Source organism: Monodelphis domestica, chromosome 4 (assembly GCF_027887165.1).
Source record: "Monodelphis domestica isolate mMonDom1 chromosome 4, mMonDom1.pri, whole genome shotgun sequence".
In the NCBI taxonomy this organism is placed as follows: domain Eukaryota; kingdom Metazoa; phylum Chordata; class Mammalia; order Didelphimorphia; family Didelphidae; genus Monodelphis; species Monodelphis domestica.
In genome coordinates, this window is record NC_077230.1 from 17,878,408 (window position 1) to 17,904,481 (window position 26,074).

The 26,074-nt window shown below is 35.1% G+C and overlaps 1 protein-coding gene across 3 annotated transcripts in view; it reads left to right on the forward strand.

The window, feature by feature from the left end:
• Positions 1 to 26,074, forward strand: part of EFHC2 (EF-hand domain containing 2) — a 222,997-nt gene that overhangs the window by 167,344 nt on the left and 29,579 nt on the right. For all 3 annotated transcript variants that reach the window (XM_007493310.3, XM_007493311.3, XM_056826099.1), the window contains 2 exons: positions 9,039 to 9,236; positions 10,626 to 10,718. In XM_007493310.3, coding sequence (XP_007493372.1) covers positions 9,039 to 9,236; positions 10,626 to 10,718 — 291 coding nt within the window. The remainder of the gene's footprint in view (positions 1 to 9,038; positions 9,237 to 10,625; positions 10,719 to 26,074) is intronic.

A 26,074-nucleotide genomic window follows, 5' to 3' on the forward strand; every position in this document is an offset into this window, starting at 1 on the left:
AAATTTCAATATAATACAAGATATAAATCAAAAGACCCCATGAAATATGATTATAACAGTAAATAATGAGACCTGCCAAGCTACATTCTGCTAGCCTAACCTTCAAGATCTCTACACCACATGAGGCATCAGAACATGGCTTCAGTGAAGGATTATTTTTCTAGTGTAATTTTTTAAAGGGTAAAAAAAAATCTGCTATTTATTTTCAGTAAAACGATTTAGATGTGAAGTTTCATGCTGTCTTGGCATTCACTTTAAATGTGTATTCTAGCACATGGTGTTTTCAAAAATTCCATTTATCTTTTTCATCAAACAAAAGTAGCAAACATTTCAAAGAATTCACATGTGTGTAATTATGTCTGCAGAACAAAGAGCACCTTTTATTGGAATTTTGATTATATAAGCATCCAGACCTTCGACAAGTTTCAGTTTCAACTCACATTCAAATGAAGAAGACTAGAACTCAACCAATACAAATTGATTTTAAATTAATTACAATTCTTAGCTACTGTGGAAAAGATGCATAAACATAAAAATAAACTTTTTAGCTAGGTCTCCTTTAGTGCAATAAAAATTGTCTGAAATGATCATGTAATTTAGATTCATGCTATTTGAAGTTTTAATGATGTTACATATGGTGATTGGTTCAAATCCAATGTAAATATACAGTGAGGATTTAAATAATGGGACCACTTCAGTGCATTCTTTATTTGAAATCAGGACCTAACTGTGTGTATATATATATTAGGTCCTGATTCATTATATATATAATTCTTATATTATATATATAATATATAAATATATCATTATAAATAAATAAATATCATTATCTAGCTATCTATCTATATTATATATATATATATATATATATATATATATAATTCTTAGAGCGACATCACTTATCAAAAAGGGATTTGACTTGTTCTGCTTGGCCACAGAGAGGAAGACAACTTAATGATGTAAATATATTCGAGCTCTTTAGAAATGGAATGCACTGTCATAAAAGGTAGTTCTGCTGCCATAGAAATTTTCAGGGAAAGCCAAGATGACCACTTGTAGCTGATGTGAAGGAGATTCTTCTAGAGGTAGGAGCAGACCAGACAACTTCTAAGGCTCTTTTGGCAGCTGAGATTTTATATAAACAAAAAACATAATAATAAAAAAAGAAAAGAAAAAATTGGGAAAACATTTGGGAACAATGATCGATTAAGAACTCAACATTTGACATTTATAATTTTCCATGAAAAATTCAAAGGCTTAAGAGAGTCTCGAAGGAATACATGGTCAAAGAATCTGGACAGAGAATTTATACATTGTTAATAACTACTTTGGGCTAGAGTACTGAGCCTGAAGTCAGGAAGACACATGTTCCTAAGCTTAAATCTGGCTTCAACACTCCCTGGTTGTGTGATCTTAAGCAAGTCACTTACCCCTGTTTGCCTCATTTTCCTCATTTGTTAAATGAACTGGAGAGAGAAATGGTAAACCAAGCCAATATCTTTGCCAAGAAAATCTCAAATGGGGTCATGAAGAGTTGGACATGATTGAAACAAATGAACCACAAAAGCAATACTTGAAAAATGCTCAACTTCACTAACAATCTAATGAAAATTAAAGGAACCAGGAGCAGCTAAGATGGCGAAGTGTATTGAGAGCCAGACCTGGAGAAGGTTCAACTCTGACCTTAGACACTTCCTAATTATGTGACCCTGGGCAAGTCACTTAATCCCCATTGCCCAGCCCTTATAGCTCTTCTGCCTTGGAACCAATACACAGTATTGAGTCTAGGTTGGAAGGTAAGAATTTAAAAAAAAAAGCAACCATGAAATATACTACCTCATAAGTGGAAATGGTAAAAGCATATTAGAAACAATGAAATCAATGTGGGGTAGTTAGATAAATAGGTGGATTCATGCTCTTGGAGAACCTAACAGATAATCTGAAGAAGAAATGCCTCTCTAACATTCTTGGAAATTGGTGATGCCACCTTTTATTTAAGATGTTCCATAAGAGGGAACTCAGAACTCCTGAAAAAGCTTCTTCCAATTTGTAGATTTCTCCTTATATCAAGTCTAAATCCATTTTGTTGCCTTTCTTCAAGCAAATCAAACAAAGGAATGCTTACAGGAATCCTGGGAAGAAAACTGAGTGAGAGGGAACCAAGAACTTAGTTATCTCTAAATTCAAGTGAAACACGCTCTCCTTTATTTCCATCAAACTGTGGTAAAATGGCCACAAGGTAATTCTTCTTTTTCTTTTTTTTTTAAACTGTAATATTACTAAGTTGTATTTTTTTGTTTTAATAAATATTTTATCCCCCCCATTATCTATAAAAACAGTTTTTAATATTCAAAAAATTTTAAATTCTAAATTCTCTCCCCCCACCCTGGAGATAGCAAGCAATCCAATCAATATAGGCTATACATGTGTAAACCATATTTCCATTTAAGTTATGCAAGAGAGTTCTTAAAGAAAAAAATACCAAAAAATCAACTCACCATCTAATAATGTTCCTGGTGTTCTCCAGGGTTGGTGCCTCTGGCTCTCAGCACCTTTCTGATGATTGTACTTTTAGCAACAGTTCTTTTTGGAGTTAATCTTATTAACTATATACAAGGACTCTGTTTTCAAGAAAAGTCAAAGGCCCTGAGTCCAACCAGGCTCAAGGTTCCAGAAAAGAAATGGGTGAAGAAGGAAAGGGAATGTCTATGGAGGAGTGTAGAATCCTGGGAAAAAAATATACTTTGGAGGATGGAAGGTGAAAGTACTATAAAACATTCTGCAAATCCCCAAAAGGACAATTAGGAAACTCTACGAATTTCCAAATATTCAGAACAATAAGAGAATTAAGCAAAAATGTTAAAGAAATTAGGACAAAACTTAAAGCTCCTAGGAGAAACTTTTTAGTATCTTTTTAGAAAGAATTTAGAACAAAGGACAGTGGCACAATCCAAAAAAGTTGATTCTCTCAAAAAGAGAAGGACAGAATTGCAATGCAATATATTTTTATATAGAGGCAGAAGGAAAATTCTATGAACAAAATCAGAAGACAATAAAATGAGGATACTGGAGAGCTCTCTAAAATTGTATGGGTCATAGATCTAGAAGTGAAAGCAACCTCTGAGACCATGCACTCTAGCCTCTTTTCTTATTAAAGGTCATACAAGTAGTAAATATCAGAGGCAGGATTTGGATTGGAATCCTTCAGACTTTAGAGCCTATAAGCTTTCCTCTATACCACTCTGGGAATTCAAAGACAGGAGTCAAAATAATAATCTAAGGAAGATGAGTCTTTCAGTAAAAATAGTGAAATACAAAATACTACAACCCAGGAAATTATACAGGAAAATTGCTCAGAAACATTGGAAGCAGACAGCAAACTACAGACCAAGAGAATGCACAGGACTAACCAATCAAAATAAACCTGAAATTTACATTCCGCTCAAAAATTATAGTCAGTACTACACCAAGCACCAAATTTTGTATGCAGCAGGGAAAGAAATCTTTCATATGCCAAGGACAATCAGAATATTACAGGACTTTTTATTTCTTGAAATAAAAAGAAAAATTGCAATAGGATATTAAAAAAATACTGGTTTGCATTATAAAACCTCATACTCTGTAAAACCGAGTCTATGCAGAAAAAAATAGATATTTCAAAACAGGAATTATTTGATTCCTGACTTCAAGACAACAAAATAGAGGTGAAAGGTATTAAATTCACAAACTGACCAAATAGGAGAAAGTTATACACTTTAATTTAAGATAGTTGTGAAAGCCTAAGAAATTAAATGTTTATTTTCACGTGCCCAGGGTGACAGAAAGTCATGAATATGGGGTGATGGCATTGTTTTGTTTTTTGCTTTCCCTTTAAAAAAAGAATGTCAAGAATAGAGAAAGAACATTAGTGGGCTAAAAAAATCTAAGGTGCAAAGCATGTAAGAAGAAGAATAAAGGAAGTAGGAAGAAAAAGTGAACGAATATTTTGTGGGTGGAAAAATATTATCTTTATCATTAGCAAATCAATGGTGTGATTTAGCATTTGAAAAATTTCATTAGCAAATTTTTTGGTGGTGTGATAATACTGAAAAATTCCTCCTAGGAAAAGAGAGAAAAGAGTGAGATGGCCATCACCAGTCAGGGCTCAACTGGAGTGGGTTAGAGTTAGACAAGAGAATCTTAAATTATCTACCTGTATTTGGGGGTAGTTGGAGAATAACAAAATACTAGAGGGTAATAAAAACAAAATTTTTCATCAAGAGAATTGTATTGCTAATTTATATCACTGAAATGAAGACAATGGAAGAGACTGAAAGCCAGGAATTGAGAGGGTTAGTTTTGCAGTGAGCTGAGAAGAAGAAAAGCAAAGCAACAGAAAAGTGAGAGAGACAGACAGAATAGAGAAAGAGAGAGAGAGACAGACAGAGTAAATATTCTAAAAAAAGGAATTTGAAGGATCAAATTAGCATAAGCAAAACAAACCATAGAGACTGACAGTGACTTAGAGGAGGCAAATTATCCACTGATCTATCTAATGTGTTCTATCTACCACCTAATTTTCTATTTCTAGATATCTAAATTTCCACATATGTGTATATATATATATATTGATTTGCAAATATAAAATATAAATATTACATTATATATAATTTAATTAAAGAACTTTTTGAAAACTTAGCAGTTATAACCCTAAATATGAATGGATTGAACTTTCACAACACAAAGAGAACTCATTAAAGAGGATTTAATTAAAAAAAAAAAGCCAACAACTTCTTGAATAAAGGAAATACATGTAAAACATATAAATATAGCCAGAGTGAAATGAGAAGGTAAAGATAAAGCATCTTTTTATGCCCCAAGGTGATGCTAAAAACTAGTTATTGTGATCATGATTTAGATGAGGCTTCAATAAAAATTAATAAAGTCAAAGAGAACAGGAAACTAGATAATACTTAAAGACTCTAGGAACCACTTAAAAACCCTAGAAAATATATACCACAAATTGCAAGTTCTTAAAAGAAGACTAGATGAATTACAAAAAGAGTCTGAAAGTAGCAAAACAAGAAGGGAAGACAAAAAATAAATTCAATAGAAAGTTAAATAAGATGGAAAATATGAACCTAACAGATTATTGGAAAGAGTAGAGTTGACTGACCTGGAGCTACTTATGAATGGGAACACTAGAAAATACACATATTAATCATCTCCTTATGGAACCTTTAAAAATCTATCATATTCTAGGCTATGAGAATTTTATTATTTTTTTAATTAAAAAAATTATGAACTTAAAGGCAAATTAAGAGTGTTTCCATATGCAAAGTAGATTACAAAAAGATTATATGTGAAACCATGGATCTCTGGTCTTTATTGCTTTCTATATATATCTATATATACACATATATATATAATTAATTAATTCAACTCATTGTTTTCAAAATTCTCCTGCTTGTTGGTACTTCTTTCTGAATGTATGCATTCTTTTGTGAATTAAAAAAACAGTTTCATTGGCCCATTTATTTTTAATTTTCTTTTTTTTGGCATTACCACTGTTACCTTTCTTTCTGCAGAAACTGCCCCCACCCCTCCAATTTAAAACAGAAAAAAATCTTGTAACAGATAAGCATAGTCAAGAAAAACACATTTACACTATGGTCATGTCTGAAAATGTTTCTTCTACATCTTATTTCTGTGATTTGTTATGAGGCAGGTAACTCATTTCATCATAAGTCTTTTGGAGATGTATTTGGTCCTGTGGTAACAGTTCTTAGGTCTTTCAAATTTTTTCTTTATGATATTATTGTCATAATATGAATTATTCTCTTCATGTGCTCACTTCATTCTGTATCAGTGTCTGCTTCCCAGGATTCTCTGAAATCATCTGTATCATAATTTCTTAATGACACAATAATATTCTATTCCATTCTATACCAAAATTTATTCAGCTATTCTCTCCCTAATGGATATTGCCTTGCTTTGTAGTTAAATTCTCTTCTCCACTGTACTTCTGCTATAATTTGGGTATCTCAAGGGGCTTTTTCAAGTTTGGTGGTTGATGAAAATCTGGAGGATTATAGAATCTAATCCAATCCTATTTCTAGTTAATTCCCTTCAGGAAATAGATGTGAAGTGCCTTGCTCAGGTAATAAGTCACAGAACCAAGGTTAACCCAGATTCTTGGACTCAGAATCAAATGCTCTTTCTATCACACCATCTCATCTTTCTTCATTAAGCTAGTTTTGTCACTAAAAATTACTATGTGAAAAATCTGTGACCAAGATGGTATCTTTCCTTCTAACCCTGTCTGTTTCAGCAAATTTCATTCAGCTTCTTTTGGGAAAAAGCTAATCCCCAAATGTGAATGTAATGTGAACTTTCTAGATAAATAAACACAATAATAGTTTTTAAAAATTAAGCCAGTATAGGTGAAAATATTTTCTAATCTTTATTGTGCCTTTCTTTTTGCTAGTTATCAAGCATTGAGTGCAATTTTTTTCTTGATGACCAAATTATATTTATTAATATCAATTATTATATATGCAGCAATATTTTCTGAGATTATTGAGGGGTATAAAAGTATGTGACTCTACACTGGGTGGCTACAGAATGCTGGGCTTTTTGATTTGGGGAATCATTTATTTTTTTCAGTCTCTTGTCTTGCCTTTAGTCCTCACCTTCTTTTTTTTTTAACTGTTGTAAGAAGTTCTTTTCTTTAGCAATCTCATGCCATTGTTCCCTCTCCTGATCTGTTGTTTTTAACATATTGGTTAAAGAAGATTCATGCTTTTATTTTTCAGTCTTTTTTATGTACTTTGACAAAATTTGGTATAAAACCAGATTTATTAGTGAGAGCCAGGGCTTTGGGATAGACATTTTGGGGACCCTGCTATCTCTTTCTCTTATCTTCTGATTGAAGACTCAAGAAGAGATCCATCAATAAAATTCATGGTTTAAGATATCTCTCTAAAAATGCAAAAATATTACCAATAAGTTGAATGAAATAGAGACTTTAATTATAAATTAATATAGGGTAGCATTTTGCTTTTTGGGGATCTTACTGGGACAACCATGAAACACTGAAAATCATCCAACATTTTGAAGTTTACAAAGTTATCAGCTCCTTATAGTGCGAAGGGGAAGACAGAGGATATTCTCCTTTTCTTTAAAGGGTTCTTTTTCAGTGATTTGGCTGCAACAGCTTCTACCACTGAGATGACCTGCCACTCAACTTCTGGATTCCATATTAGCTTGTTATTTTATACAAGTTTCACAGGGCATGATTGAGTCATGTAAGCCAATTCCAATACATCATTTCATTTCATTCCACAGCTTTCTCTCTTTCCAAATTGATTAAGTATGTTTTTCAACTTGTTTAATGCCATTGATTCAATTGAAGTATCCCCCCTTCCCATTAACAAAGTTACTTTAAGTTTAGTAAAATGATTGAGTGTTTCAGTCAGCCCCTACCCAGACAGAAGAAAGGAGAGGACCATTCTCTGTGTGGTGAAAAATCTTCTGGACTTTTCAACTCTTAATGGTTTTCTCTTCTAAAGAGGATGATTTTTGGATTAGAAAAGATGAAAATGATTAACAGGGGAGAATCTGAATATAATTAAGAATACTTGTATTCTTTTATATATATAATTATATAATTTACATTTTTATAAATTATATAATTTACATTATATAATTTACATTTTTATAAATTATATAATTTTATATATATATATATAAATTGCATTCTAGGTCATTGAATAAACTAGAGTCGTAACCTCTGTTTCCTTCAGTTTCTTTATCTGAAAAGTGGAGATAATAAATGTGATAATAGTTGTAAAGAACTCAACACAGTACCTGGAACACAGTAAGCATCATGGAGGTGTTCAATAGTGTTAAAACTATAAATTGCTAAGCATGACTTTAATTCCTGGAAAAATTCTGGAACCTTATGTGAAAGTAGTGGGTTTGTGACCAGTTCGAAAGGAAAGCATTCTTCACAAACCCACCAGGTTTTAGTTTCTTTTTATTTTTTTGAACTAAGAACAGACCATGACAAACAAACTCAGGTGTCAATTTTTTTAAAGATAAATCAACTGATAGATTGGAAATGCATAATATACTATAGCAAAGTTTTTGACAGAATAATTTTATCCTTGTGGACAGGACAGAGTTAAAAGATTAAAAATAGTGGATTCCTAAATGATTCTTAGTAACAGAATTCAAAAAATAGTTATTAATGGGATTGATATAAAGATTCTAGTGAAGTATCCCAGGTTTTTGTCCTTGACCTTGTGTTGATCAACTAATTTATTGTTGACAAAATAAAGTTACATTTTGATAAAGCTTATCATCTTTCCCAGTGATACAAATCTGGGAAAGAAAGCTAATACATTGTATAGCAGTCATAATCCAAAATATCTTAAGAGATCAAATCAAGTGAAGCTAAACATTCCATCCTCTACTCCAGTTTAAATTAAATTCATTTCCATAGAAGCCAAATTGAATTGAACATGCCATATTAAAAGTGGAATAATTTCTAAAACAATGGCAGCAGAAATCCTTCTGTTCTATGCCCTACTTAGACCAAACCTAGAGTAGAGTGTTCAGTGTTAGGTGTTAGATTTTAGGAAAATCATAGATGATCTGGAAATTTAGGCCATATTATATAATATATACAATATATAATAAGAACCATATTATATAATAGACCATGGAACCAAAAGACAGCATTGATTCTAAGATGGAAGGTAAGGGTTTTAAAAAAAATAGAAGTGATTTCGGATGCCCCAAAATGGATGAAGGAAGAGATAGAACAAAAATAATCACCTTTCTTCCATTTAACTGTGTAAGTCAAAGAATCTATTACTCTTCTGATAAATGTGTGCCTTCATTATGATAGCAAAAACATTTTCAAAGTACAAAACCCCAAATCTCTATTTTTATTGTCTCAAAGAAATGAAGTCATGTTTGATAAAAAGTAAGTAGTAAGTAAAAGTGTTATTTTAAAAAATATTTTCTGAATCCATTTCCAATTTTCTTTACAGAGCTGTAATGTTAAATATAACAAATAAAAAATTCACCGAGCATGAGATTATGACTATTGGACGTTTCTATAGTGTCAGAGAAGACTCTGATAGTGAATTTACTTTCTTTCTTTCACTCGCTCAAGATCACTTGAAGAAAAACGCCTTTGAGATTTTTGACAAAATGATTGCTATGTGCATATACAAGGATCAGGCCAAGTAAGTCTTTGGATATTTTATCCATGTTCATTAAAATTTAAGCTTCTTTGAACCTAAATGAGAAAGGCATTTATAAGATTTTTTTTTTACATTGTAACTGAAAGGAGAGTTTATTAAAGAGTTTATGCTTTGATCAGATTCCTGAGTTTGTGTTTGCTGATAAAATACTTTGACTTCAAGGGAAACTTGTTCTTCCCCTTGAATTTTCTCTTTATCTATTGCCAACACTCTTATAAGTTACTTGATGAGCTAAGATTTTAACAATATTAAGCAGTATGACATTTGCTACCTTTTAATATGATTTTATGCTAAGTAATGACCATGTTAGAAGGAACACTTCGCTGTTAAATTCTGTATAAATTTTCTTTGAAATTAGAGAGAGCAAATTAAGAGTTTATGTTCTGGGGACAGCTAGGTGGCCGTCTGTATTGAATACCAGGACTAGAGGTCCTGAGTTCAGATTTGACTTCAGACACTTTCTTGCTGTGTAATCCTGGGCAAGTGACTAAACCCCTTTTGCCTAGCCCTTATCACTCTTCTGCCTTAGAAACAATACACAGAATTGTTTCTAAGATGGGAGATAAGGGTTTTTTTTAAAAAAGAGTTTATGTTTCTGTGTGGTTTGAATTTGAATATAATAACAAAACTTCAGTGTTACTCAGTTAGCAAGAAATATATTCAAGGCATCAAGAGCTTGTCTAAAGCCTTCCTTGTAAATTATATAAATCTACCTTTTTCTCTACAAAATTTGGTATCTTCCCATTTGGGTCAGAAAAGAGAAATTTTTTTTTTGTTGTTGTTGTTGCTTCCCATCTCAGCATATTAATTACAAAAAAAAAGTCTTCATTCCTCATTGGCTCCACTTTATCCATGGATCTCTCTATTCCTGGTCATTTTAATAGAAACTGATCAATTTGTTGCATTGGTTAAGCCCTCTGAAAAAATATAAAGTGGGCATCACTGGCTTCCAGGTTTTATGGGATCAGTTCCAAAAAAAACACTAGGAAAAAACTTTGAGTTTTGTAATGCTAGTTTCTCAATTGATTGTCAGATTTATAGATAGTTCCACACATTTACCTTATTAGTGGTTAAGAGGGCAGATTACATAGAGCCATTCTTGTGTCTACAACTTTAGTAGTCTGTGCTGCCAATAACAAAGAATTCCAAATGCGGTTGAAGAAGTCATTGTGAGGTTAGAATTCAGCTATTTTTTAGTGGAAAAATTTGATGAAATGTAATATGATTATTTTTCATTTTATTAATTCCTAATTCCAGTTTTCACAAGACTTCTTCAAAAACCACATTTTAGGACAAATCCACATTTTATTATTTGATTGTTACAAAAAGCAAACAAAGATGCATTATCCATTTTATTTGTATTTCCTGCAGAACAGGACTGTTGCCCAGTTCAGCTATCAGGACTCTCTGCAAGTCCTTTAGAATGCCTGTGGCCGATGATCTTCTAAGAGCCTTACTATCCAAGTAAGTGATACATCAAATAATGCTTATTTTATTTATATATATAGATATATATGAATATATGCATGTATATATATATCAAAGCATATTTATAATGATGTGTGTTCTTTTTTAATATCATTAATCAATATATCTTAATTAATTTCTTTTTAAAGTCTTATCTTCTGTCTTAGAATCAATACTAAATATTGGTTCCAAGGCAGAAGAGCAATAAGGACTAGGAAGGGGGGGTTAAGTGACTTGCCTAGGGTCATACAGGTAGCGAGACTAGATTTGAACCCTGTAACTCTCATCTCCAGACCTGGGTCTCTATCCACTGAGCCACCCAGCTGTCCCTTCTTCTATTTTATCAATACCAGTTTTTCCCTTTGGCATCAAGAAGTACAAGTCTAATTTGTCTTCTATCTGGCATTTCTTTAAATATTCAAAAATAGAAATCATTATTTCCCTCCTAAATCTTTTCTTCTCTTCTCCAAGTCAAACATACCCAAGTATCTTTATCTTATTAGTTTCTCTAGGGATACTAAATATTTCTTAACTTATACTTGGAAAAAATGCTTTATAAGCTTATAAATGTGAATCATTATTAGATTAATAAATCATCATCTTCTCCACATGATTTTCTTTCTTTGTCTTGAGGCAAGAAGAATTTTAAGAAACTTGGGGCAAATCATTGGAGATTAGACAATGTCTATTTCAGTTCTGAGTGGCTATAACTCCACAACGGTGAAATAATGTACTTTTAGACATCTTTTGTTCCTATGGATCAACCACCTAGTTTCTCAGTTGGAAAAATACAAATTAAGTGGATTCGAAAGATGTTTCTTTTCCAGTGCCCTGCCATGATCCGGGTCACATGCCTGATGGATTCCATCATCGGAGCAGATTCCTTTATTCCTTTGAAAGACTGTCTCAAGTCCTAATGGAACAATCAGTTCATGGCTTGAATTTATATAGCTCATTCTTATTGTCCCCAAAGGCCTTATAGCACCTTACAAACTTTCTGACCAAATGCTGGCTTTCCAGGGCAATCCTAGGGAGCCCTTCCATGGCTTGAATCCCTTTTGAAGTCTGTGGTTTCTGGAAAAAGTCAGTTAGATGAGTTTATTATTCCCAGGGGTAATGTCACTCTCCTGCAGAAGGGCAGACACCTCCCAAGATAAAGCAGGGCAGCTGCTGAACAGTGTACACCAATCCTGCATGCGTTGAGAACAGGAAGTAAAAACATCGATTCAATAAAAATATCTAGATATGGGAGGAAATGCCCTCACTTGATGGCCACTCACATATTTTTCTTGACCTTGCATTTAGATATTTAAAATCACCTATTATTCAGTTTCTAGGTTCTCTCTCAATCTCAGGTCCATCTCTTACACTGTTAATACAAACCAAGATAAAATAAGGTTATAGAGATTTTTCATGCCTGGTTGCCTCCCCCTACCACCTTATACTCACCTGCTTACATGACATTCAATGAAATAAGGTCACTTCACTTGCTGGTCTTTTACGAATGCAACTCAACTTGCAAGCATGCTTAAATGGTCTCTGTGGTGGTAGTAATTCTGCATTAGTAACAAGAATGCTACTTGTACTGACATAGAGCCAAGAGTTTGGGATAGTTGACAAATGCTCAAAGCCTTCACCAAACTATATGATGGTAGCTATCCTTTTTTTTTTTGGGGGGGGGGCGGTTCAAATCTTAATGACCAAGGCTCAATTTTTTTAGGTTGATGTTTTTTGAAGTTACCAGCATTACATTTTCCTCCCTTTCCTAACACTCTTGATGTTTTCATTCATGATAAAATTCCAGGGGGAATTTTAAGTACTGCAACCTTTATTTGCTATCCTTTATATGCTCATTAAAGAAGAGCAAGATCTTCTTCCTTTCTCCCCCTCTGCCCATCTCCATGCCAGTGATTCAGAAAAGGTGTTTTGCCTTTTTTTTTTTGCTATTCACAAATACAGCAATGAGGAGTTAGGAGTAGGTACACCTAAACTTCATCATATGAAGTCTTGAGGGAAAGAGATTAGTTCATTTGCTCTTTCCTTCACTGATAGGTAAAGGACATTTAATTTAATTTAATCGACATTGTTAGTGATAAACCTAGTTAAAACACTCGAGTGTTGAAAAAATATTGACCCAAATATGAAGTTGTAATTATCTTCTTGTTCTTGTTCTTGTTCTTGTTCTTCTTGTTCTTGTTCTTCTTCTTGTTCTTCTTGTTCTTGTTCTTCTTCTTGTTCTTGTTCTTCTTCTTCTTGTTCTTCTTCTTGTTCTTCTTCTTGTTCTTGTTCTTCTTGTTCTTCTTCTTGTTCTTCTTGTTCTTGTTCTTGTTCTTGTTCTTGTTCTTGTTCTTGTTCTTCTTCTTCTTGTTCTTGTTCTTGTTCTTGTTCTTCTTCTTCTTCTTCTTCTTTCCTCTTCCTCCACTTCTTCCTTTACCTTCTGTCTTAGAATCTCTACTAAGTATTGGTTTTGAGGCAGAAGGGAGGAAGGGCTAGGCAATGGAGGTTAAGTGACTTGCTCAGGGTCATACACTAGGAAGTGCCTGAGGTCAGCTTTGAACCCAGACCTTCTATCTCTAGGCCTGATGTTCTATCTGCTGATCCATCTAGCTGCTCTTGTAATCTTACTTTTCAAAGAGAAGTTTTTGAAAATACAAAAGTATATACCTTATAAGAACCTCAAATGTTACTGATAAGGATAAAGCACCCCTAAAAACCACCACCACTAACAACAAACAAACCACCCCATAATCTCTTCTTGCATTCCTTGTCTTTAGTTCAACAGCAAATGCTTATTAAGGGCATACTATGTGTCAAGCAGTGTGCTAAACTCTCGGGAAACAGACAATCCATTGTAAAGATCTCCTTTTCCAGAGTATTTTGCTTCTGGAGGCAAACCCTTTTGTTTCTCATTCTTTAGATACCACCGTTCCCCTAGCAACCTCCTCCCAGCTTGTTTTTGTTTGTTTGTTTTTACCATGTGGCTTCTCTCAGCAAAGCTTGCTCTGTAAAAAAGCAGGTGACTCCTCTGGAATAAAGCATCCCATAATGGAAACTTTAATATGGGCTTAAACAGGAGATTTAACACGATGACACCAAACTCTCACAGCCTTGCCACCTGCCCTCTCTCAAAGCTCTTTCTCCCTCCTCTTCCCTCTTGGGAGGTATCTCACAGCAGCCCTACACATGGTGCATTGGGAGCGGTTGCTATGGAAATGAGCAGTCATCACTACAGAGGAAGCTATGATTACCCTCCTGTGCCCTCCATTCTCAAAACTCTTGAGTCTCTCCTGCCTAACGTTATCAAAAATATAAGGGGACCAGTATTTTATTATTATCTTTTTAAGAAGCCCAAACTTCGCCTTATATTTGGACCAAGAAAGTATTTTCTTTTCTTTCTGGTTTCTTTAGTTGGCAGTTGTGGTCTAATTTGCCATTGGAATTTGTGTGGAGAGTTGTTAAGGATTCAGAATTGGAATGCTCTGTGGCTCCTTGCTTTGGGATATTTTGAGAACAGGGCCTTTTATGCAACCAAATTTAACTTGGCAATTTTGATAATGCATCTTGGCAATTCTAAATTTTCTGTGCTTAGCTATTCATGCTTTATGGGCAAAGAGGTTGGAATAGATATCTTTGCAGTTCTGTCATTCTAGGATTCAGTGGCTGTGGGCCACACTCTCCACTCTTCTTTTATAGTTTAGCTTCATGCATTTTACTGGATGGTTCAATGTGTACCCCAATTTATTGGTAAATATGCTAAAATGAGCCAAAACACATTAGAAAAAAGAATCTTAAGTTTATGTGCATGCTATCATTCTCCTTTGGATCATGTATCTCCAGGCCATTTCCTTAATTAAAGAAACCAAATTGGTTTTAGGGTTCTCTTTTTGAAGCTGAGTTATTAGTTCCTTCATTATATGCCAACCAGAATACTGCTTTGCCCAGTGACCCCGACCCCCCAACCCCCAAAATGAGACAAAGGCTTTTTTGTTTCTATTAGAATTGATCCCTCTTTTTAGGCCAGAGACCATCTCATTTTCATAGTTGTATCTGGAGGATCTAATACATGTTCATTAAATGCTTAGTGAATTAAACTGAGTTATAGAAGTGTAACATCTGTGGTACCCTTCCTTTACACAGTGGGTCCCCTGAATAGCTACCTCAGACACCATGGGGTCCATCTCCACTCATAATGAGAGCTCACAATCCCTATTGTTATGCTGACTTTTTTATTTAGCCATAGGGGACAATTAATTCAAAGCATTTAATGAAGTATATAGTGAGATTTACAATAGAACATTCTCCCTATAAACCTAGGGTAGAGTTCCCATCAATATAGACCCATAGCAGGGAGCAAGCATGGGCAGGGATCAGCCATCATTCATACATCTGACATCACTGAGCCAGCTTCTTCCTGGGTTCAATACCTTTATTGAGTGCAAGTTCTGCCTGTGCATTTCTTTGCTGGTTTGGGCATCTTTCCTGGGCATCGTTCCCTACCATTATATTTAGGGCTCATTTCTTTTAGGGCCACATAAGCCATCTCAGCTTCTGTCTGCTAGGGTATAGTATTTAGAACCTCTCATTGATAAATCTCACCCTTTTCCCCTAAAAAAGTGATCAGAGTGTCCCTAAGCCAAGACTGTGTTGTTCAGTCCTGTCCAACTTTCAAGTGATCCCATTTGGTGTTTCCATGGCAAAGATACTAGAGTGGTCTGCCATTTTGCAGATAAGGAACAGAGGCAAACAGGGTTAAGTGGCTTGCCTAGGGTCACACATCTAGTAAATCCCTGAGGCTAAACATGAGTTGACTCTATACCCATTGAACCACCTAGCTGCCCCTTGGCCAAGATAGTTTTTTTTTTCCTTTTTGATCCCTTTGTCAGCTTCATCACTTTTTTTAAACCCTTACCTTTTGTTGTGGACTTGCACACTAGTTCCAATGCAGAAAAGCAGCCAGGGCTAAGCAATTGGGGTTAAGTAACTTGCCCAGAGTCTCACAAGTTTGTGAGGCCAGATTTGAATCAAGGATGTCCTGTCTTCAGCCCTGGTTCTCTAGCCATCTCTCCTGAGTTCTATCATTTTTACTAAGACGCTCTCAAGTTTATCTGAGCTCGAGCCAAAACATCAGGTGAGTTAAGGAGCCAAGGTCAGAGTTCCCAAGCTTCTAGGCTTCAAATCCTGCTCTTTGTTTTAAGTATCTGTTACTAGCAAAGCCTGATTGCTTTAATGTTATATTTTGGTCTGCAAAACCCTCATTGTTTCTATAAAATAATTTGAAACAATACCCTAATGCCAGAGTATTGATAGTTTTTACAGTTAATAAGCCATTTATTATTTTTGGTAGGTGAACCATGAATTACTTCAAATGTCACATTAAAGTGACTTCTACTAGAAAAACTCTTACCAAGCTCAGCAGTAAAGGGAATATTTTAGGATGATGATTGTCTAGAGTTGAACAAAAGAAATTACCTTCCTCTCTATCTCTATAATGTGCCAAAATTAATAATAGCAACAAATATAAAGGAATTTAGATTTTATTGAAGAGCTTTGGGCTATAGAAAGTCTGGCGTTATAAGGAAATGATATTGATCTTTTAAACAGATTGTTTTTTAAATAGAAATGTCATAACTTACATTAATGCATATAATGTCTATATGCAGATCTCATCAACTAATAATGATAACTGACATTTATTTATCTTTGGAAATCTATTTATATAGCAGTTTTCATTTGAGCCTCATAAGAACCCTATGAATTAGGTCCTACATATATTAAACCTTTTTGAGGTTCAGAGACATTATGTGACTTCCTTTGGGTCACACAGAAATGATAAGGGTGTGTGTGTGGGGGGGGGTGGAACAAGACTTTTCTTGATGCATGGCTTTCTACTGTACCATTGTTACTAGCACAGCCTGATTGCTTTAATGTTATATTTTGGTCTGCAAAAACCTCATTGTTTCTGTAAAATAATTTGAAACAATACCCTATGACCAGAGCATTGATAGTTTTTACAGTTAATAAACCATTTATCATTTTTGTTCCACCTAAGTGTAATCATGGGAACTACATTCATTTTAGTGCTGTTCTGAGTCATTTGGGGATTTTTTTGAATTGCCTCCAGAGCCCATCTTTTTTCCTTTACAATATTCTTTCTGTCAATAAATCTATAGTCCTTGAAGGTGAATTTGAATTTTGGAAATAATCAAAAAATTCACCCCCACCGAACTCAGTGAAGGGGGGTAAACAGGGTCAATCTAATATGATTTGTGGGTTTTGTTTAAGTAAGGACACCAGTTCTCTCCATAAGCCAATTCAAATAGCTGTGTAAACCACACCAAAAGTTCCTGAAAGCAGATGGAAGTGTCAGATTTCCCCTGGGTTTCAGGATATGAGTGACACGTGTTTCACTAGTATCAACACAATGTCAAGAGAACTAGAACCTGGCCTCTACAATATTGGGTAGAGTCCCCAGACAGAATTAGTAGTGGACATGGACAGGAGCTGCACAGAAGAAGTGGGTATAGATGGGTTGTGATTTTTAACATCATATATTTATTATGTGTATGTTATATGTAAAATACACACAAATATACACATGCTTACATATGCACACCCATATATAAACATTCTTTATTTTACTCTATTGAATTTCACAGATAATGCATTTTTTCACAAATAGAAGGTTTATGGCAAACCTGGGTAGAGCAATTCTATAGGCACCATGTTTTTTTTTCAATACCTTGGGCTCACACCCTATTTCTGTGACACTTTGTTGGGTTATTTTTACTATATTTCATACTACTCCACTATTATTATATCTTTTCTAGCAGTCTGTTATCAGCAATTTTTGATGATACTATTATAATTGTTTTGGGATACATGAATAATACCTAGGCATGAACCCAGGGAAACAATAAATATTGTCCCCCATCTCTTGCCTTCTCATTGGGCATTTCCTAATACACAACAGTGACAACAATATTCAAGAATTTTACATAAACTTAGTTGATAAAGGAGTGGCAAGGCTTGAGAGTACTGACATCAATTCTGAAGGAAACTCTACTGTGGGTAAAATTCTATCTAGATATGCTATTTGATGCTACAGAGGGATATTTTGTGAAAGTAAGAATGGATCAAAGCAGGAAACTTCACTGTTACCTTATTTTAAGAAATTGCCATGGCCACTCCAAACTTCAGCAACCACCTCTCCTATCAGTCAAGACAAGACCCTTTACTAGCAAAAAGATTATGACTTGCTGAAGGTTCAGGTTGGTGAGCAATTTTTAGCAATGCAATTAAGGCTTATCCTTTTTTTTACATATAATACTATTCTATACTTACTAGACTATAGTATAGTGTAAATAAAACTTTTATATGCAGTGGGAAAGCAATTCCTATGATTCAGTTTATTGTGATACACACACACACACACACACACACACACATACACACACAGAGGCATTCCTTAGAGACATTTTGTTCTGAACCACTGCAAATATTACAGTAAAGTGAATCATTCTCCTCTTTGAGGGAAGGCCATCTAGACTAGTGCTGTAGTCTGGAGGATTGTTATCTTACCCTTGGGTTTGTGAACTTTAGATTACTCCACCCTACTTAGTCTAACAAAAACAGGAATGTCTACACCCATACTTCAGGATTAAGTATTTAGGAGGATGGCCTATGACAGACATGTGCTAGCAAATGACAAATCAGAAACAACTGAGAGACCCCTGGGCTGTCCTAAGTCAAGCTTAAGCTACCATTGGTACATGTGAAATGCAGGAAAGTGATGTAAAAACCGTCTATATATTTCATGTCACTTCCTCTTTCCGGCCTCTTTGGTGGCAGAGGGGTGGCTGGCGGAGCATGCTGAGTGTTTCAGCATCTTGGGTGGCGGCTGCTATTGTCCGGGTTTAGGGGTGAGTTTTCCTTGATACCATACTGGAGGAAACTGAGTAGCCTAGTTCAGGTGTGACATCTTCTCTGAGTTCTCTTGGAGTTTAGGCTGATTCTTTCTTCTTTACCTTCCAAACACTATCCTCTTAAAAAGCCACTAATCTTCTTCAGGGACCTCATGGCGGAGGACTTTGAACTCCCCCTGGCACAGGCCAGGTGGGAGAATTCCTACCCCTTTTCCCTCTCCCTTCTCCTTAATTCCTTCCCTCTATATTTATTAATTAAAGCACCATAAATTTCCAAACTGACTTGGGTATTTTATTTGGAATATTCCCTGGTGACCAAAATTAATTTAGATTAGGTCACAACCCTAAAATTATCCTTACAGGGTACAGATACTTAAAAGAAGGAAGATTTGTGTTCCTTGCTAATAGCTGTTTTTTTATCAGATTAAAGCCTTCTCTATATTGAATATCATGTTATTCTAAAAACTTGTAAGGGAGCTAAGGTGCTTTCCATTTTATTGCATGTGCAAAGAGTCAGATATGAATCAGATCCTATCAAGAGAAATCCTAATAAGGGAAAAATGAGTGAAATTCTAATGCTTTTAAAAGAAACTCTGAGTTGAGGAATAAGTCAAACCCAACTTTTTATTTCTAGGTGGAAGGTTATATAAAAGGGCCAGTGGTTGAAGCATCTTTGTTCTGAGAGTAAGACAATGAATTGTTCTCTTCTTTATCAGTTTGGTCAATCACCAGATGATGGATTTTGTAAGATGGATAATGAGCATAAAATCTTAGTTCTGTCATTAATTTTCAGTTGTGACCTTCATCCAATCCTTCCAACCATCTGTGGGGCTCTTTAGCTCTCTTCCTTTTAGAATTCTGATCTCAGAATTTCCAGGGTTTGCTTACTGGGCTTAAGTCCCTGTAGTGAAATTAATTTGACTTTACCATGCAACAAACTGTGGCAAGTTGAATTTTCCATTTAAAAAAATTAGTTGGCACCTTCAGTGGAAAGGGAAGTGTGTGTACTAGGGCCATTTGTTATATCAGGTTGTATTTCTAAATTAAAACATGGTGCAGATTTTTAAATGAGATCTAATTTAATGTACATAGACAAGTTATTCTCAAACTTCTTACTACCAAAGAAATACTGTAATCAACAAAGCTAGTTAATTCTTTCCTTACTATTATATCATCCAACCATCCATTGTAGAAATTGGGGCTACTTATTGGTTATTTATTAGTTTGCCTGGTCTTTGCCAGGATTTATCTTTGGATCTCCCTTTAATCCTCTAAGCATGCTACAGATAATCAACTTCCTTAATACACATATAGACTATATTTTCTGTATTTCCATACCTTTGATTCCCTTAGCTATTAAAGACCTTCATCTGGGGTCTAATTCAGCCATGCTCTGAAGATCAACTGACATCTTGCAAAGCAGTTTTTGCCTTACCCTTGGAACTCATCATTTTTTTTTCTTGTAATTGCACCTTCCCCAGCTTTCTTGGTGTTTAGGGAGTTAATACACACAAGGAATTCTCTGTCTTACCCATTTTTATCTTCCTTACTTTTATTTTTTATTTTTTAAACCCTTACCTTCCATCTTAGTATTCTCCAAGGCAGAAGAGTGGTAAGGTAAGGGCTAGATAATGGGGGGTCAAGTGACTTGCCCAGGGTCACACAGATAGGAAGTGTCTGAGGCCAGATTTGAACCCAGGACCTCCCATTTCTAGGCCTGGTTCTCAATCCACTGAGCCACCCAGCTGCCCCCTTCCTTACTTTTAAAAATTCTCTTTTTCTCTAGCATTGCCTCCTTTAATCCTTCTATCCAACTTCCCAACTCTTTCAATCATGACAATTTAAGAACTGAGGAGTCACATTATAGTACCATTCTAAGCTGTGTGACAGAGCTCTTTTGGGTGTTACCAAGGCCCCACTCTGAGAGTTTTCACCTCCCAGTACCAAGAGAATTTATGGGGGTGTCTAATCTCTCCCACTGCCTTGGGCACCCACCATTCGTATTCCTTCAATTTCTAACACAGTTCCATTTATCCACTTAATAGCTTTGTTTCAACAAAGGAATATTTAAAGATATTCAAAGGGATAAGGACAATAAGTAGGTAAACATCTCTCCATCCCATAAGATACAGCTTTCACATCATCTCTCTTTGGAGGGAAGGAGGGTTAGATTCATAGCTGAATTCAGTTTCTATGTAGCTTGGTTCCACCAAATTCCAAGTTCAAAGCAGCTAAGCCCACCTTGGGCTAGAGCACCAGGGACCCTGGCTCCCTAGCACTTCTCTGCTGGGTCAGCAGCAACTTCCAGCCTTGATTCTTAACGTGTGGGGACCTCCATCTTCTATGACCTCAGCAAGTGTAAAGCCCCATTATCCTGCTAATCCTAGCTTGATGATGAATGAGGTCTAGGAGTTTTCTACGAATGTTTATCAGAAGAGCCTATGCCAAAGGGCAGAATTTATGAATGGAAGCATAAAACTATCTCTTGGCCATCCAGTACAAATGCCTTTTGATCTCAGAGACCCTCAAGTGTTGGGATCTTGAACACAGATCATGGACACTCAGTAAACAATGTCTTGGTAGCACTTCCCTCTCAATACTGAGAATAAATTATTTGGCATTTCAAAAAAGTTACAGATATGAAGATGGATTAGAGTGAGACAAGTGGCTTATATCTAGGCAAGAGGACTTCACCAATACAGAAGCAGTGGTGGGAAGCAGGAACTTGGCAGAATCTAGCTAAAAAAGCCAAAGGACCAGTGACAGAGCAGCAGAGAAGGGGAGAGAATGACAGCAAAAAGTGAAAATTTAGCACATTCATAAGTGCTTCAAGATAGTAGAGGAACAGAGTAGTGATATTCCCTGTTTTACTGATAGTGAATATACAGTGGACCCAAGAGGCATTGGAGGCCAGGACCATGCCAAGGGGCAGTGAGAGGCAGAACCACTAGGGCAATCAGTCAATTAATATTTAATAAGCATGTGTACTATGTGCTAGGTACCATGCTAGATGCTGGGGATACAAGGAAAGGCAAAAAAAAGCATTCTTTTTTTAATTGAAAATTTTTATTTAATTAATTTAGAATATTTTTTATGCTTACATGATTCATATTCTTTCCCTCCCCTCCTCCACCCCCCCAGCCAACACACAATTCCCCTGGGTTTTACATGTGTCATTGATTAAGATCTATTTCCATATTTATTGATAATTGTATTAGGGTGATCATTTAAAGTCTACATCCCTAGTCATATCCCCATCAACCCATGTGATCAAGCAGTTGTTTTTCTTCTGCATTTCTGCTCCCACAGTTCTTCCTCTGGATGTGGATAGTGTTCTTTCTCATAAGTCCCTCAGAATTGTCCAGGATCATTTCATTGCTGCTAGTAGAGAAGTCTGTTACATTCAATTATACCACAGTGTATCAGTCTCTGTGTATAATGTTCTCCTGGTTCTGCTCCTTTTGCTCTGCATCACTTCCTGGAGGTTGTTCCAGTTCACGTGGAATTCCTCCACTTTATTATTCCTTTTAGCACAATAATATTCCATCACCACATTGTACCACAATTTGTTCAGCCATTCCCCAATTGAAGGGAATGGCTCAGTTTCCAATTTTTTGCTACCACAAAGAGCGCAGCTATGAATATTCTTGTACAAGTCTTTTTCCTCATGATCTCTTTGGGGTACAGACCCAGCAGTGCTATGGCTGGATCAAAGGGCAGACTTTTATCACCCTTTGGGCATAGTTCCAAATTGCCCTCCAGAATGGTTGGATCAATTCACAACTCCACCAGCAATGCATTAATGTCCCAACTTTGCCACATAAAAAAGCATTCTTTCTCAAGGATCTTATAATCTAATGGGGGACACAACATGCTTACCACTATGTAAAAACACAATATATATATATATATATATATATATAAATTAAATTGGAAATAATCAGTAGAGGGAAGACAATAGAATTAAGAAGGATCAGGAAAATATTATTGTAGAAGCTGGGATTTTAGCTGATATTTGACAAAAACCAGAGAAAGCCAGCAGGCAGCGATGGGGAAGGAGAGAATCCTAGGCATGCAGGACAACCAGTAAAAAAACCCAGAGTCAAAAGTTGCAGATCAGCTGGAGAAGGACCAGGAGGGAGTAGTGTCATGGAAATCTGGAGAGAAGAGAATGTGAAGGAGAAGAGCATGACTGACAGTGTTAAAGGCTGCAGAGAATTCTAGAACAATGAAGAGCAGCTTTTCCCATTAGATTAGGCCATTAAGAAAACATAGATATCTGTGGAGAGAACAGTTTGTGTTGAAGGAGATATTCTTTAGCCAAAATACAAGGAAGAAAGAATTAAGACTAAAGTTTTTCCTCATGTTAGAGCCTGTGTTCCCAGAGATGAAGCTACTTTCTTTATGAGTGCCTGAGTCTATGGGAGATTATATTCATTTGTGTATGGAAGACTGATGTGATTGTCTCCCCCTCCCTCTATTATTTACTCTGATATTCTGTCCTAGTTAAACATTTTGTTTTTTTTGATTAATGGTTCTTGAATGGTCTATTAGTAGAAACTGGAAGAACATACTCAGCATTAACCGAATATAATCCATTGTACTAGCAATGGGACTGCAGAATTGAGTGAGACATCGATTACACCTGATTTCACTATGGAGGTGATGCTCAGCGTTCTTCTCCATCCAGTTCAGTCTCTACCAACAAAGTAGACAGGGAACCACAAATAGGATAAAAAGCATAGATTTTGGATAGATTAGCAAAATCAATAATGGAGAAATCAATCGGTAGAATCAGTTTCCTTCCCTCATCCCATCCCTCCCATATACAGAAGGGTTAATGTCCTTGTCGTATCTTGTCTCTGCTCTGTTCTACTTCTGCCAAAGCTAGTAAGCTGACCACTTTTCTATCTTTCTCTGCATTGGTAGCCATTATCTACACAAACTCTGTCTTCTGTCGTTGTCCTCCATGACAGTGACACTAACCTCTCCAACCTTTGCCTTCTGTCCTGGCAGCCTCTCATTTGCTATTCTGCCACTCTCCGTGGTTGCCAGCTGCTAAAGTTTTGTCCTGTTCTTGGTTGCCACCAGGGTAGACATGTGAACTGCTTTGGGCATTTTTATCACTCTCTTATGTTGAGAATCACGGGCTAATCAACACATCTTCAGTTGCATCCTGGAAGAGCCCCATAGTTAGCTATTCATTTACCTATCTAGAAGATTTCTCTATTTCACACCTCCTCAGTTAGGTTAGGTTGGATGAATCCCTTTTACACACTTCTCTCCCTTAGGATGCCACTCCTACTGCTCTTAGATTCAGTGCTGAGTCTTTTGTATATTGAGAATAAACACATACATACCTTTTAATGTACCTTCAAAGTTGTCATATCCCACTAGCCAGCGGCTAATGGTATAAATTGTTATGAAGCCTTGGTAATTCTCAAAGCAGGTGAATTAAATGGCACTGCTCTCTGCAATCATTCTTTGCCATCAGCCTTTTGTCTGCTGAGATGGCCAACACTCCTGTCATATACACTGTTCAAAATATGTTAAAATTATCATATACAATGTCCAAAATAAATGGAAAAATATATATGCACACACACACACAAATATCCTAGCTTTGTGGATAATAACTCACTATTTGACAAAAATTGCTGGGATGTTTTTCTTGACTGTTTATTCTTTCATATGAATTTTGTTATTATTTTTACCCTTGCATATGCATGTGTGTATGTATATATCTATATATGCATGTATATATATATATGTTTGATTTTTAAATTTATTTTTGACAGTATTTTCCAAATAATTTCACCTTTTCTCTAACTCCTACCCCATGCTTGAAGAAAGCAAGAAATGTGATATTATTTATGTATATGAAATCATGAAAAAATATTTCCAGATTAGGCATGCTGAAAACAACTCAAGAAAATTATTTGAAAAAATTGTGCTTCAGTTTGCAGGTGATAACAATTTTCATCAAGTGGGTTTTTTTAAATTAAAAAAATTAGAATTTATATATTTCTCTAGTCAGTAGGGATTTAGAACATTTTTAAAAGCATGACCATATATATGTATGGCTTTCATTTATTCCTCTGAAAACTTTGTGTTATATCCTTTGACCTTTTGTTAACTGGGGAATAGCTCTTATTTTTATAAATTTGACCCTGTCTTTCATATATTTGAGAAATGAGGTCTTTATCAGAGAAACTTATATTTTTTCTCCAGTGTCCTATTTTCTTTCTAATCTTGGCTACATTGGTTTTGTTTGTGTTAAACCTTTTAAAATTTCAGTGTAATCAAAATTGTCCCATTTTACTTCCCTTGATCCTCTCTATCTCTTCTTTGGTCATAAATCCTTATTCATAGACCTGATTAGTAAAATTTCCATTTTCCTGTGATTTGCTTATGATATAATAATCCTTTATGTTTAAATCTTATCTGGTTTTACCTTAGTAATAATAATAATATTAATAATGTTTGAGATGATAGTTTAAGCATAGTTTCTGCAAAATGCTCTACCAGTTTTCCTAGAAATTTTTGTCAAATAGTGAATTCTTGCCCCCCAAGCTGGGATCTTTGGGTTTATCAAACACTAGATTACTGTGTCTATCACTATGCACTGTGTACTTAATCTATTCTACTAATCCACCAATCTGTTTCTTAGCCAGTATCAAATTGTTTGAATGGTTACTGCTTTGTAATAGTTTGAAATCACCTATTGCTAGGTTACCTTCCTTTACATATCTTTTCCATTGATTTCCTTGGTTTTCATTACCTTTTGTTCTTCCATTTGAATTTTGTTATTTTTTTGCCTCTATAAAAATATTTTTTTTGCTAGTTTTATTGATATATGGCACTAAAGAAATAAATTAGTTTGGGTAGAATTGCTTTAATACATTGGTTCAATATACCTAGGAGGAATTAATATTTCTCCAGCTTTTTAGATCTGTCTTTATGTGAAAAGTGTTTTGTAATTTTGTTCATATAGTTCCTGGGTTTGTCTTAGCAGGTAGACTCCCAAGTATTTTATATTTTCTATAGTTATTTAAAATTTCTCTTTCTATCTCTTCATGCTAGACTTCATTGGTAGTATATAGAAGTGCTGTTGCTTTATAGGAGTTTATTTTCTATCCCCATTTGTTTTTTCAGGATTTGGTATTTCACAGATCATGTTTCTAATCCTTTGTTTGCCTTTTGGAAAGGAAACTTAGAGGAAGACCATCTTAAAAGCAAATAATAAACTTAAACTTTTATTCATTTTATTAATAATATAATAACCTTGACCCCTCTTAGACAGTTATTCAGAACCATCACTGGATTCTGAGATGGAATCAGAAGGAAAGTGTTATAGAATTTCAAGTTTACCAAAGCTTACTTCTTACAGTAGGTACAAAGGGAGATATTTCTAGTTCTTTTGAAAGAATA